Here is a 14,202-nt window from a genome sequence, read left to right on the forward strand (position 1 = left end):
TGCACTCCTTCTCTCTGGGCCTTGAGGAAAAACAAAGAAAAGACCACTGTTCACAGTGCTTGTTCAAAGGGGATCATCTGACTTTCGCGGTGACTTTCGCGGTGTTGTACATCTTTACACCAAACTATCACTCACCCATGAGGATTTTGTCTTTAGCAAACTCCAGCTCCTTCATAGTGACCATGTCTTTGCCATCAACCGCTGCCTTTAGGGCTGCCTGGTTCACCAGATTTTCAAGGTCAGCACCAGAGAAGCCCACGGTGCCTCGGGCAATAATATTGGCCTCGATAGCTGCAGAAATAACAAACAACATCCATGTGGTTATGAAAGGGCATTATAATGAACCTATTCCTCATTAGCAGATTCTAATTTCTCACTTGGATCCACTTTGATCTTCTTTAGGTACCAGTTGAGAATTTCTGTGCGTCCTTTCACATCTGGTTTGGGCACAGTCACTTGCATGTCAAAACGCCCTGGGCGAATCAGGGCACTGCAAGGGTAAAAAGAGATGATAAAGTGCAAGCATATAACTTGAAACACAGCCCGGAGGGTTTAGCTCTTTTTTGTTTGTATTGCCAATTACAACTGATAGAATGAAGACTGTAAACTTTGACATTTCTAAAATGTGAGTAGTGATATTTTCGCTGGGAATAAGAGGCAAAACATACTTATCTAAAGCCTCCGGGAAGTTGGTTGCCCCGATGATGATCACCCCTTCATTTGGTTTAAACCTACAAATTAAGATTTCAAAAATTTAAATGACTCTCATTTAGACCTCAAAAAATATACAGTACCATCATTATGCCACCCAAACCAATCACAAAATCTATCATTCTGTTTGTAATAACACACAACATTTAGCTTTTTGAGAAATCATTTTAGCCGACTTGCTTCCTGAACATTCATAAATGTGAGTTTTGATTTTACAGATTACCCATCCATCTCAGCAAGAAGCTGGTTGATCGTCTGTCTGGAGTAAGGGTGCATAGGAGATTCTATCCTTTTCCCACCCACGCTGTCCAGTTCATCGATGAAAATCACACAGGGAGCGTTGGCTTTGGCCTCCCCTTAAGAAAAGCAGTCACCCAAAAACAAACATATCAAGCAATCAACTTTAAACTCTAAATTAACTAATACAAAAAAAAAAAAAAAAGGATGCTAATAACTTTTTTTTTTTTTTTTAATAAACGCACTGAAGAGATTCCTGATGCGACTCGCTCCCACTCCAACGAACATTTCGTCAAACTCTGAGCCGGAGGCATAATAAAACGGTACGTCTGCCTCTCCTGCCACTGCTCTGGCCAGCAGGGTCTTTCCAGTCCCTGGAGGGCCCACAAGTAAAACTCCTAAATTAAAGAGAGAGGAGAAAATGAGTTTTGAAAGAGTAATGCCAGAGGTCACTGTGAATGTGCCACTGTGAAAAATAACCCACCTTTAGGCAGCTTTCCTCCCAAAGCTGTGAACTTTTGTGGGTTTTTAAGGAACTCCACCACTTCCTGCAGCTCATTCTTAGCTTCTTCGACCCCTTTTACATGCTCAAATGTCACATTTTTCATCTGCACAGGGTCCACGGCTGAGTCCAGGCCTGATGTGGTTCGGAACCGCACTGTCCAAAATGATTAGATTAAAGTTCGAAATCATGCGGCATGTCATGGTTAATCAACTCACACAGACAAACACATTACATGTTAGCCACATCACACAGCAGCACCACTGCAAATGGTTTAGTTGGAACAAGCTTGCTTAGCTTGCAAGTGTTTAGCTCTACTGTTAATATTTTAACTGATTATTAAAATATTAGTACTTTGGAGGCAAATTATTTTGAAACTAAGATCCAGTGTTTGGAGGGAAAGGGGGCCTTTACCCGATATGAAAGGTGTCTTCGAGATGCCATACAGCCCAACGAGAAGCAGCACCAGCAGGATTAGACGAGTCCTCCTAAGTGAGTCTGACGGTCAAACAAGAACATCAGCACAGTTTAATTCTGTATAATGATACCGAGTCTAGGTGTGTTTGTACTGAAACTTGCCTTGAGTTCGCTGTGTCAGGGCTTGAGCTTTCAGGAAACCCTCAGCGAAGCCCCTCTTGAACGCATCCTGCTGTCCATCAGGTATGTTCTTGTTCTTCACCATGCTGTCTAGACTTTCAACTTCTATCCCCTTGTCACGTGTGAGAAACCCCTGCAGTCCAAAGCAAGTCTGGTCAGTACTGCAATCTAAAAGCCTGCATCACTGTTACTCTTGCAAGAACCACCAGAGCCACAGGTTTTACAACTACAGGGACAAGATCAGCAAACCTCTTTCTAATATATATATAAAAAAATATTTCTTTGGTCATCAAGTTAAATTACAAGTCTGCAGGTGTCACAGACTAAACAGATATAAGCTGTCACACATTCCTCAAGTTTTGTGACTGTAAAAGGCAGGCTGTTTTTCATACTCGCTGTGCATTTTATCATGCACATTGATGACAGAAAGTATTAAAAATGTTATACACGTCCATAACATAAGGATTTGGCAATACATGCCAACCTTGTGAATAAACATGTACCTTCATAAAAGATGGCGTGAACCCTTCAGAGTCGGCAGGCCGTTCGAAAGCTGACTGCAGTCGTCTTGTTTTGCTCCTTAAAGTTTTAAAACCTCTGGTCTGAACCAACGCTGAAATAAATCATGCAGACATAAACATAGTAAAGTCATCAGCAACTTTATCAAAAACAGAGTCCAGTAAAATAGCTCTTATCAGTTATGTCAATGGGATGAACAAAATACAGGAAATACTTATAGATCTGAGCTCAGCCATAAACATCACTTAGAATTAACGCCTTTATAACAATTTCAAATAAACGTTTAAAAAGTTCCAGCAGGAGAGCTTGTATAGACGTTTCACAAGTGTATCTAATAAATTGGTCAGTGAGTGTAAATGTATATGTTGTTACAGCTAGAAGTACAACGCAAATGTAAGATATGCTTGCAATGACCCTGTCAGTAATGTCAGCCTGTCTTGCTTTCACATAAACATACAAACCAACTCAGATCATTTATTTGTTGTAACTCAATATGAAGTTAGAGTCTTTCATAAAATTATTGAACTACTTTGTAATCCATGGTTACCTGGCCGGTACTGGAGATCTGTACAGACAGACTGAAGTGGTGAAGGGTGCAGCCTTGAAAACACCGGTGTCGGCACGCGACTCCATGAGAAGCCTGGGGAGAGAGAACAAAGTATAAGTGTCGTTTAAATCATGAGGTAACTGCAGGGCAAACTGGCAGCAGATGCCTTACTGTCTCATTAAGGCCTCAGTCACACAAGCTTAGAGACCAGCTGGCAGTCATTTGGCAACTACTGGTCATAAGAGAAAAGTGTGCATTCATCAAAATGTTGCAAGTGGTTGCTGGCAGTCACCAGGCTTAGAGACCAGTCAGTGAGAAACCTGTAACCACAGAGGCTCACTTCCTTTAAGCAGGGGGGAAAAAATGCATTCCATGTTTGGCTGGCAAGTAGGGCTGCCACAAACGATTATTTTGATAGTCGACTAGTCACCGATTATTTTTGCGATTAGTCGACTAATCAGATCATCCATTGGACATACAGCTTATTGCACCAGCAGCATCTGCTCTTATATAACTATCATTAGCTTACAGCTTTAAGTGTTTAAGGTATGTGCTAACTAAAAATAAAGACAAAATGATAGTTTATTAAATTTTAATGAAATCTGCAGATTGTTGTGGTTTAATAAACTCCTTGCTATCTAAAATATAACAGGACACCGGAGTAAATTCTTGAGCATCTCACACTTCTGATAATCAGCTGTCTGCTTGACATTTATTCAGCTGTGTAAAAACTTTAATCTCAGCCAAACCGATTTACTCAGGAACAAACAAAATACTAAAAAAAAGCCAAACAATAACATTTTGAAGTTATCTAAGTGACTTATATATATATTTAACCTGAGTAGCGAAAGACGGCGGTGGGTTTGAAAACGATTTGCCGGGAGTCCAGTGTTCTCACGGCGCTAGTGAGCCTAGCCCCCGGCTCGCTAACGAGCTAGTGGGTAACAGATGTCTCCGAAAACGTCGGAGCGCTTTCGAAAATATGTGGTGTCCTGATAAACTGAGCAGATATTTGAGGTTTACACAGCTACATTCTCGCCTGAAAATATGTTAAACATTTATTTTGTGACCCAGAAAGAATAATAAGAGTAAAACCAACTAGCTGCCACCATTGTTGGAAACTGAGCTGGGCCGCGCTATGAATTCTGGGACACAGCTTCTTCTTCTTTGGGGTTTAACGGCAGTTGGCATCCTTGTACATGCAGTGCTGCCATCTTCTGTTTCAGTCCGTTATTACACTCTTAAATCCTGCTACTTATTCCTGCGTCTTTCAGGATCTTACAAAGCTTCAAACGACACGTCGACTATTAAATCAGTCGTCGACGATTTTGATAGTCGACGTAATCGTGACTAGTCGACTAATCGTGGCAGCCCTACTGGCAAGTGGTTGCTGGAGATTGATGGGCGGGAAATTGGTTGCAAAGACATATATGGTGCTGCACGAAAAAGGTTCTTTTGACTGCTTCGGTCACTAACAGGCTGCACAGTTGCTCAAAGTTTGCCTGGAAGATGAACTAAAAGTGATGGCACCAATCTGCTAGAAACCCAAGCATGAAGGTTTCTGATGCAACCGATTTCACCAGGGGAAAGTACATTTTTCCCTCGCAACCTGAAATTGCAATAGGGTTGCTAACTGGTTTGTCGGCCTGTGTGACAATCATTTAGTAGCTACACTAATCAATCTGATGTGAGATAGAGATATATTGAGATACATCTTCCTCACCATGCTTATTGTGGAAAAAGGAATGTGTGGAGAGATGCGAGGTCCTCCAGGCCGTCTGACCACCAAATGCAAGTGGTGCTTCCTGTGGGCTCAAGTGTGGCAACACACGAGTTACCAGCTCATCCAGCTGCTGCGTTCCCAGATCTGATAAACCCAGCTCCCGTAAATTCCACACAGACTGTAAACAAACAAAGTACATAGCTTTTTTTAATAACATTGAGCATGCAATGTTTTCGTTATTGCTCAGAACATTAAAGCAAGTGTCAGGATATGCACTTGTACAGCGAGTACCTCGGCACAGTGTAGTTCTGGGTCTGCAGCACGCTCCTTATGTTTTCTTGATTTGCAGGAGGCACTGCTGCTGCTCCCCACTGAGCTTTTCAGAGAGTGGAGGACGTTGATGAGGTGACTCAGGGGTACAGTCACCTGTGGTCATTGCAATCAGTTGGTGAATGACTAGCACGTTGTGAATATCAAAAGATACACTTACAAGCTGAAGGCTGCTCATATTGAGACTGGTGACGATGTAGACAGATTACGTTAACTAGCCGGTGTTGCAAAGTTGGATGGCATAAACAAACACAAACATAGCTACATATAGGCGATTGACAGATTAATTAATGACACATCGCTCAATGACGCAGTTTACTATTTGACACACAACTAAGGACACAGCGGAGACTGGGAAACTATCATTAACGCGCTAGCCAAAACTTCTCTCAACGACCCACGTTGCTTATTTTACTTTAACTACGGGAAAACAGCAGATAACTGGTGTGGCAACTTGTCCACCGATGTAAATGCACAGTTCAAAATAAACTACAACGAAAGACAGCAGGGGGAGTCATACAAACATGCTAAGGTTAAGCTAGCTTACTAGCACGTTCAAGTGAACCAAAAGAACAAGAGCGCTACTATTAGCTTGAGCTAACTTATCCTGCTTTCTTACCTGAGGCTGGACCGTCGTTGACAAGGAAAACATATTTAATTGTCACCTGTGCAAGACCCCAGTTAAGCTATATGCAAGTTATATGACTGTCCCTGAGAGTTAAAGGTCCGTGTTTGCGGCAAGAAGTGACAGCGGAAAATAACCCGGATATGACCTCCACCATGTTGTGACAAATTTTGTATCCCGGTCGAAATTTGACTCCCTTTTGTGGTCACGCTAAAGTACCTATTTATTTATTTTTAAAGAAATGTCCACATTGTTTTGCCCAATCTTGAGATGGAAATGAATCAAGCATAACTTTCAACCACTAAAACTGATTTATCTGTTCCGGAATGAAAGCATATAACTGTAAAAAAAACAAAACAAAAGACATAATAGTAATACGCATAAAAGTAAACGCACTTTACGGGGTTTTTTCAGCTTTTGTAAAAAAGTAATTTTGAAAATTCGTGGATAATAACAATAACATATTTCAGCTTTTTTTTTTTTTTAAATAGCTTGCACATTCTGGTGGATTAACCGCTACAGAAAAATACAAAAATATTTTAGTAACTACTCACCCTGATAAATAGAAATAAGAAAACACTCTTGGAAAAAACTCACAGCCTCTCAAATAAGCATCAACATCATTAAAAATTTGATTGTTCTAAGAATGTCTTTATTACATTTGCAATGTGCTTCACATGCTCATATTTTACAACTGTAAGCATTATCCTTACGTAAACCAAACAGTATTCTTCATTGTCTACTTAAAACTGGCAAGAAACAAGAATGTTTATATAGATATGTGGACTGTCTGCACTCTTCTCAGTTGTTTTTTTGTTTTTTGGTTACTATAGCAGTAAAGCTATAAAATAAATAGTCTGACACAAAAATAATAATGTTTCTCACATCAAGTGTGTTTTTGACTTTACAAGAAACTCTCCTAAAATATGTATCTATTCAAGACAACACATATAAAAGACCAATGTCCTTGTAATTACATTACAGTACATGTAATGGAACACTCTAGTTTGAGGGGAAAAACTAATTAAAATATAAAATGTACAATAAATAACTGGGAATGAGAATCTCTAAAACTCTTTATCGCTTGAAGTCTACAGCTATTGCATGACAATGAACCGTGAATTAACTTCACAAGTTATGCAAAGGTTCTGGAAATCTCCTCGTCATATATAAGATCACCACCTCATGACAGACTAACTGGAGCAAAGAAACTGGGCCAGCACTGGTGATGCATAAATCAAACCCTTTTCTTAAATACCTCAAAAGTCTGCTTCAAGTTAAAACGCTACACTACATCGCCAAGTTTCCAACCATCCGTTCATCTAAAACAGCCTTTTAAATTTCTACCGATGCCTCATTGCACTCTGCATCTGATTTTAGCTCAAGAAAGCCACAAAACCCCCAAAAAGTGCATCGTTTTCATCCACAGTTCATCTTCTTTGATCGATGTTGATAGTTGCCAGTAGTAGTAATAGACAATTCACGGTATGTTGCTGTGAGGAGAAAAGCAGAAACTGAATTTTAGTTGTGTTTCATTGTGGTCATAAAACAAGAAGAGTCATCCCTCACAACAAACCCAAATTATCTCCAAGAGACTTTTTCTCACCTTCTCTTTCGTTGTAAGTAAAGGTGGACAAGCCAGTGGGTGATAAGAGGCCAGAGTGCGGTGAACACGACTGTGAGTGGGGAGAAGTCACAAGGCCACCACGATGGTCTCAGGAACTTAAAAGAAAAATCAGAAATAAAAAAACAAGAGGGATAAAGGCACTCTGATTTCCCAGTGGAACTGAAAAAAGCCTCTAACTTCCACTTTGAAACAGTTCAGAGAGCACAAGGACTGCTAAAACACTGTTTTAATACAACATAGTGACATCAGCAGGTTTTTATGACAACACACTGATCTCTGACCTTTGACCTATGACCTTGAAATTGCGTATTTTATTATCTTTGCACAGAATTGGCTGAAATCTTTGATTTCTGTGGACTGTGAAAACTTGAGATATTATGATATATTCACATGTGTGAAACTTTCTGGCATCATTGTGAGGTCGTAGGGCACTGTATTGAAAAAAACAAAAAGTGCTGTACAGCTCTGTCCATTCACCTTCATATCATATATTACTCACTATGGTTTACTGAATTGTTTTATTCAACGTTAACTTTAACCACGGGCACTAACAACGAAGGCTAAGGTCAAATGTTTAGCAAACCGAGGTACTCATGTCCTCAAGGCCTCGTATATTGTTGTGAAGTTTGAAGATGATTTATTAAAACAATGCAGGTAATATAAAGTTTTTACTGATTTTCACATTTTGTGTGACTTTGAGCTTGACCTGATTTTCACCAAAATTAAATCAGCTCGAGCTGTTACTGCTATCGACTGTCACACAAAATTTGAACATGATATGCTGAAAACTATGGATGCTAGAGTGCTAACAAACAAACAGACAGGCAAACAAACCACTCTTTAGGGAGAGTATAATAACAGGTCATGCTTCATAGCTGAGAGCAAAAGAGCTTTTTAATGAGCACCTGTCTTGGTACAGTTACAGAGTCCCCCCGCCTTGGCAAAGATGATCTTGACTGAAAGAAAAGAAAACATGAAAATTAAAAAAAATGTTAAAGAAAACATCCTTAGAATCAGTGATTGTCTTGAAGGGAATGAAAATAAAATCAATTTAGAATTTGTCGATTTTAATTTAATTTTTTATGACTTAAAAAAGAGAAAAACTGTGACAAAAAGTTCCTTAATTGCACCTAAACAAGTGGCCACATGTCTGGTTGTTCACCTGTGACTTGGTCAGCTCCTCCAGAGCATGCAGCCTGTACAGCACATTGGCCATGTCGCACTGCAGTCTCAGCAGAGCAGTGGCTATTTGCTCATTGATGCTTCCCCTGGTAACACTGCCAGGATGCAGTCTGCTCGGTGACACACAGCAGCAGGTGGCATTTACGCTCACACATGGCTCAGCGCTGCAGGTAGCCCTCGGTAACTGAGAACCTGGAAGGAGAACCAGAATACATACAGACTTTATGGAATGGTAGGGAGGGTATCTCATTTATTTAAATGCTCAGGAGAATAAACGGGGGAATACATTGTGAGAGACTGCTAAATCGGGGATTCAGCATCATCTGCAGTAATCTCACCTCTCCCTGTTCTTGACAAGGAGCTGTTGTGTTTTCTTGGACTAATCCCTTCTTTAACATCTCCTGTGAGGACATGATCTTCTCCATCTATCAGGGTGGTGTTGCTCTCAAACCAGACATCCCTTTGCTTCATCGAGCCAGCTCCTGATCCCTGTGAGAGGCCTTTGGACGTGGACAGCCGCTTAGCAGGAAAATGAAGAGCATCATCACACTTTGTATGGACGAAATATGAATAGCTCATGCGATGGACTATTTTTATTTGGAAAGCATGTTTCGCACCACACCTCATCCGTGGCTAGGTGCTCCATGGAGTCACAGAACTCTTCATTATCTGAGTCAGTGGATCGGTGGTTCTTCTCAAGAATAGCATCGTTATGATCTAAGGCACAAAAAAAGAAAGAGAAGAGCATGTCCAGCATTGTAAATTGTGCCTAAAACCTACATTTTTAAATTACAGGCTAAAGAGAACTATACTGTACAATTTGACAGCAATTTACAGATGATGTCTTATCAGATATTTTGGTTTTCCATATCCAGCATGCAATCCAATACAGAATGTTAGCATTTCTATGTAATCTTACCAGTCAGATGTCCATTAACATGCATGTATGGGTTATACTGTACACTGGGCTCTAAGGTACATGCCAGCTCTTCCTCCTCCACATCGCTGTTGAGGGAGCTGTGGGTCCCGTTGGTGAAGGAGGACACACTGGGCTCCACACTGCTGCAGGAGCCTTTAGTGTCAGACAACCTCCACCTCTTGTCCTCCACCATTAACAGCCGTGGGTCAGGACTCCAGTCTGACATAACACAAAGACATGGACTATGGGAAAGAATTATGAAAATACTTTTTCTTTATCTGATAGAAATGCTGTGTATTATTTATACGTTTTTCCTTATTTTCTGTGATATGTAATAATAATGGATTGCATTTATATAGCGCTTTTCGGGACCCTCAAAGCGCTTTACAATTCCACTGGTGAATGGCCTGGCCGGTGGCCTGTATTTGTACAGCGCTTTACTAATCCCCAAGGACCCCAAAGTGTGAAGGCAAGCTACAGTTGTAGCCACAGCTGCCCTGGGGCAGACTGACAGAGGTGAGGCTGCCATATCGTGCCATCGGCCCCTCTGGCCATCACCAGTAGGCGGTAGGTGAAGTTACTTTCCCAAGGACACAACGACCGAGACTGTCCGAGCCGGGGCTCAAACCGGCAACCTTCCAATTACAAGACGAACTGCCAACTCTTGAGCCACGATCGGCCCACATATATACCTACTGTGACAATGGTGGGTAATCATATTAACACCAAAAATGTCTTAATATGATCAGTACAAACCTCCGCTCACTTCATGGTGTTTATGAGGGGCAGCCAATCAGAAAACGTTGACTTACAGTGAAGGGGATGGGAGATATAATGGTTTCAGACTGAGGGTTACACCGAGGCACGCAATAAATATTATGTAGATCTGTGAATCGTGCAAAGCTATTATAACCTAGTCGTCTTGAGTTTAAAACTAAAAATATGGAACTGGAAAAATCCCATCCACGTGTGTCTTGCATCCTTTAAATATTCAACATTTCATGATTTTTTTGTATTTTTCCTGGAAAGAAAAGGGGGGAAAAATTCCCAAAAAATCTCAGCTAATGGTTTTATCTAATACTTGGCAAAAAGGGTTTATGGGATCCCAAAGAGAAGACTTAATAGCTGCACTGATTTCCTGCTAAACTCATTAAAACAGGCAAACACATAAGGAAAGTTAGGAGAGAAGCAATTATTTGGCTGTATGTTGCCTCTACAACAACACAAACCAGCACCTCTGTCAGCCCATGACCCAAACTACACTGTACCTCTTTCCTCCTCCTTGTCTTCATGGTCCGCATTGTGTCCTTCATCCCCATTTTCCTCTTCCTCACTTCTCCTCCATTCACTACTTCCCTCATTTCTCTCCACGCCACTATTCTCCTCGCTACTGACACTCAAGTCTCGAGCACTGTTGTCGTTTTCGTTTTCGTGGAGGTTCTGAATATCATCCCACAGATCCCCATACCCTGAACAGTGAGGGAAATGCTGTTGATTAATTCAAAAATTGCATATAGATGCACAGCAAAAATCTGCACAACAGAAAAGCCACACAGGAAACTTGACATCACTTCACGGGGTCTGCACACTGTAACAACGCCACAATGCGAGCCAACAGACCAACACGCCTTACCACAGCACATACTAGACATGACAAAAAAGCACAAGAAAATCTGCTCTAATTTTTTATTTTTTTACAGCTCATACAGCTTAATGCAGAGACGATTTTCACTCAGCTGCAACAGCAATGAAAGCAACGTAACTAAACTAAAAAACTCTATCAAGTCTACAGCCATCGCAAACACCAAGGACTTGCCTTCCATTGTTGGCTTCTTAAAAGGTTTAACCAGCTCATCTAGGGATAAAAAAAACATGTAAGACATGCATTAAGAAAAAAAAAGATCACCATATCACCCCATCTGAGCAGCGCTGCTATCACCTGCAGGCTACTGTGTTTTCATTTCCTTTGACGTGCCTTCACATGTGGACTAAAAGCCACACGAAACCCCTCAAAACATTTACAGTCACTTAGCAACAGGGTCATTACAATGTTTAGCAGATAGATGAGTGTTTCAAAATCAATACTGGGAAAATGAGAGAGAGCACCATCACAAATTTTCGATATGACATTAACAGAAACTTGTTCGTTATTTGGCTTTCAGTACATATCACATTGAAGTTGGATGAAAATGTATTTAGATTTAATCTCTGTGAAAGCTCTTGTTTTAAAGAAAATCAAGTGTGTGTGTATGAGAAGCTGTAAACTAAATATATGCCTAATATATGCAAAACGTTGGTTTCTACAGGCCTCCAAATCTGCTGTCAGAGGCCGACAGCCAAACATTTTAGGGACTGCAAGCATCCATCACTTTATATGAACTTTAATTGATAGTCCACAGTCACGGAGCCGCCAAACCAGACACTTACCTTAAAGATGTGAAGGATCCAGCTCAACTAGTTTTCTAGATAACGGAATTTGACTGAATTTATTTATTTTGCAAAATTTGATGAATTGAGATGGAATGCCGTCATGTCATGACACCATACTGATCAGAAACACGACAACTTGAGAATACTCCATAGGCATGTTTCCAGGCTTGCTTTACCCGCATGTTGTGCAAAGGGCCTGGTGAAGGGTCTCCTGTCCACCTCATTTTCTTCAGCCTCCTCTCCCTCTACCTCTGCGTAGAAATTTCCCAGCATCTGTACCAGGTCAGACACATCTTCTGAAATTGGCACAGTCTCCAGAATCTGAAAACACACATACAAATTTGATAAATCAACAGAAAGGCTCTTTTGATTCAGGAGCATTATGGTACAAATGCATGCAAGTTGAGGCAAACAACAGTGCCAATAAGATACTTTACATTTTGCAAGAGAAGAGTTGTTTAACACATCCCTCGACTAAATGCCCGCGCTTTTCTGAGCACGCCAAGTCATTTATTCAAAGCATGATGCCACGAGTGTTTATTATTCTGCGTGCTGCTTCTATTCAGCCCCAGTTTTGCCTGAAAGGACTTACCAGCTGGATGTTCTCAATATAACTCTTCATGGCTTCCTCCTTTGTCATATTTCCTAAAGAGCTCCATGCATCCCTGAGAACACAAAGTCATAGTTCAAAATCAACTGAGGCTGTGAAGTTGAAGTATTTTCTGTGTTTGTGCAACAGTATACGGGGGAGAACTAAGTGCATTTGGCTCCATAGTAAAATAGCCATGCAGTGGCCATACGTGCCACAGGGGAGGGACCCCGATAGTAAAAACTAGTTGGGGTATTATGGGTCCATATTAGAAATGCATATACCATTTAGCTTTTCCATGGGTGTCCCAGAAGCCGGTTGGTCTGGAAATGTTGCACGGCCCCATAGTGGCCTGCTTATGGTAACTGTAGAACATCAGCATCATGTCATCAGATGGCTGAAAAGTACCTAAAAAAATAAGGAAACAACAGAAAGGCAAGCTCAGGCTTTGTGTGCAGTAAACCAGTAACACACAATGTGGCAAAGATGCATGAAGTGTCTGATTCGGTTAATCAGCTCTCATCCCTGTAGCAGCTTTGGGGTCAGCCAAGTGTGAGTGACAGCTCTTAAGTGCAACACATGTAGGTCAATCACACAGAGGGAACAAACAAGCCCAGTGAGGACAGATTTTACACTCCACAGCTGATCATTGAGCACTCGAGTTCAACCATTTTCTACTTATTTTCCCACACGGGCTCTATGGCAGATTTTAATAAGTCATCACCTTCTTCGGGCAAACTCCGGACCACTTTAACTGCCGCAGCAAATTTCGCCTCCAGGCTGTGCTTGTCCTCCTCCTGCGCCATGCCGAGTCCACTGAAGGATGACATGAAGGAGTCCTCACATCTTGAGCAAGAAATTGAAGCAATTAATGAAAAAAAAATAAATCAGAAAGAGCTGAAGGGAGGGGGTGACACAGTTTGTTCACCACTGCACCTTGCTGGCACCTGTCCTGTATTTGTAAAAGGCCAGCTGCTTTCTCTCTAATCTGGGATTTTGAGATGAAATTGTTCTATAAAATTACCCTCGTCGTTTTTTTTCGTTCAGCGATAACAGACTATATTCTCCGAGTGAAATGCATTTTTCTGTGGTTCATTTGCTCACTCACCATCAAGTTCACATTGGCCGGTAAGATAATTATTTCATTAGCCCGGTGTCTGTCTGCAATATGCAGCAAAAAAGCCAATCTGCTCCGGTCAAGGATGAGCCAAACACGCAACGTTTGAGCCTTAAACACGTCTGGGTGATGTAGTTTTATTCAGTAAAAAAAAACTGCAGATAGTAGTGCACATCTCAACGCTTAAGCATTCAAATCCCACAAACCTCTCTGAGCGGAGCTTTAAACCGAAGTGGTGAGTGGGAAATGTAGGAATCTGCGTCTAGGTCTCTTTTTTGTCCAGGCAGCAAAAGAAAATAGTTCTCTTTCTCTTTTCTTAAAATTAAACTAAACCTATAAAGGATATTGTCAATGCTGATGATTCAATAAGACACGTTCTGTTATTTTGTAAACACATCAGATTAGAGTTTTATAGCGCCTATTCCCAGACTGTCTTGTAGAATTTAAGCTATATATTTTTATTTTTATGTGCTCCAGATAAAAATATTTCTATATTTTTCATAGGCCTGTTTTTAAATTAGTGTTTGATGGATGTTAATGTTGCAAA

General features: G+C 40.9%; 2 protein-coding genes across 4 annotated transcripts in view; both read right to left on the bottom strand.

Moving 5' to 3' along the window:
• Window positions 1-6,048, bottom strand: part of yme1l1b (YME1-like 1b) — an 8,584-nt gene extending 2,536 nt beyond the window's left edge. Inside the window, exons 1-14 of the mRNA XM_026150120.2 lie at window positions 5,786-6,048; window positions 5,128-5,262; window positions 4,837-5,014; window positions 3,114-3,206; window positions 2,551-2,660; window positions 2,030-2,180; window positions 1,865-1,948; window positions 1,433-1,606; window positions 1,194-1,346; window positions 935-1,067; window positions 669-731; window positions 378-490; window positions 136-291; window positions 1-20 (exon numbers count right to left, since the gene is read on the bottom strand). The exon at window positions 1-20 is cut by the window's left edge and continues 132 nt beyond it. Coding sequence (XP_026005905.1) covers window positions 1-20; window positions 136-291; window positions 378-490; window positions 669-731; window positions 935-1,067; window positions 1,194-1,346; window positions 1,433-1,606; window positions 1,865-1,948; window positions 2,030-2,180; window positions 2,551-2,660; window positions 3,114-3,206; window positions 4,837-5,014; window positions 5,128-5,262; window positions 5,786-5,818 — 1,596 coding nt within the window. The 5' untranslated portion in view covers window positions 5,819-6,048. The remainder of the gene's footprint in view (window positions 21-135; window positions 292-377; window positions 491-668; window positions 732-934; window positions 1,068-1,193; window positions 1,347-1,432; window positions 1,607-1,864; window positions 1,949-2,029; window positions 2,181-2,550; window positions 2,661-3,113; window positions 3,207-4,836; window positions 5,015-5,127; window positions 5,263-5,785) is intronic.
• Window positions 6,049-6,421: 373 nt separating this feature from the next.
• LOC113010105 (acyl-CoA-binding domain-containing protein 5-B-like) lies at window positions 6,422-13,773 on the bottom strand. Of its 3 annotated transcripts, none has more exons than XM_026148965.2 (14): window positions 13,647-13,773; window positions 13,263-13,384; window positions 12,823-12,946; window positions 12,542-12,614; window positions 12,126-12,270; window positions 11,336-11,374; window positions 10,788-10,988; window positions 9,520-9,738; window positions 9,223-9,317; window positions 8,939-9,119; window positions 8,581-8,792; window positions 8,324-8,374; window positions 7,398-7,513; window positions 6,422-7,284 (listed from the first exon to the last, which is right to left on the bottom strand). In XM_026148965.2, exons 2-14 carry the CDS (start codon window positions 13,366-13,368, stop codon window positions 7,272-7,274), a joined length of 1,575 nt encoding a protein of 524 aa, XP_026004750.2. In that variant the 5' UTR covers window positions 13,369-13,384; window positions 13,647-13,773; the 3' UTR covers window positions 6,422-7,271. The 3 variants fall into 3 exon arrangements, with proteins under 3 accessions (XP_026004750.2, XP_026004751.2, XP_026004752.2); XM_026148966.2 differs by having other exon boundaries at window positions 13,263-13,354; window positions 13,647-13,690; XM_026148967.2 differs by lacking the exons at window positions 10,788-10,988; window positions 11,336-11,374.
• Between the last annotated feature and the right edge of the window lie 429 nt (window positions 13,774-14,202).

This window comes from Astatotilapia calliptera, chromosome 18 (genome assembly GCF_964374335.1).
Source record: "Astatotilapia calliptera chromosome 18, fAstCal68.1, whole genome shotgun sequence".
NCBI classification, from domain to species: domain Eukaryota; kingdom Metazoa; phylum Chordata; class Actinopteri; order Cichliformes; family Cichlidae; genus Astatotilapia; species Astatotilapia calliptera.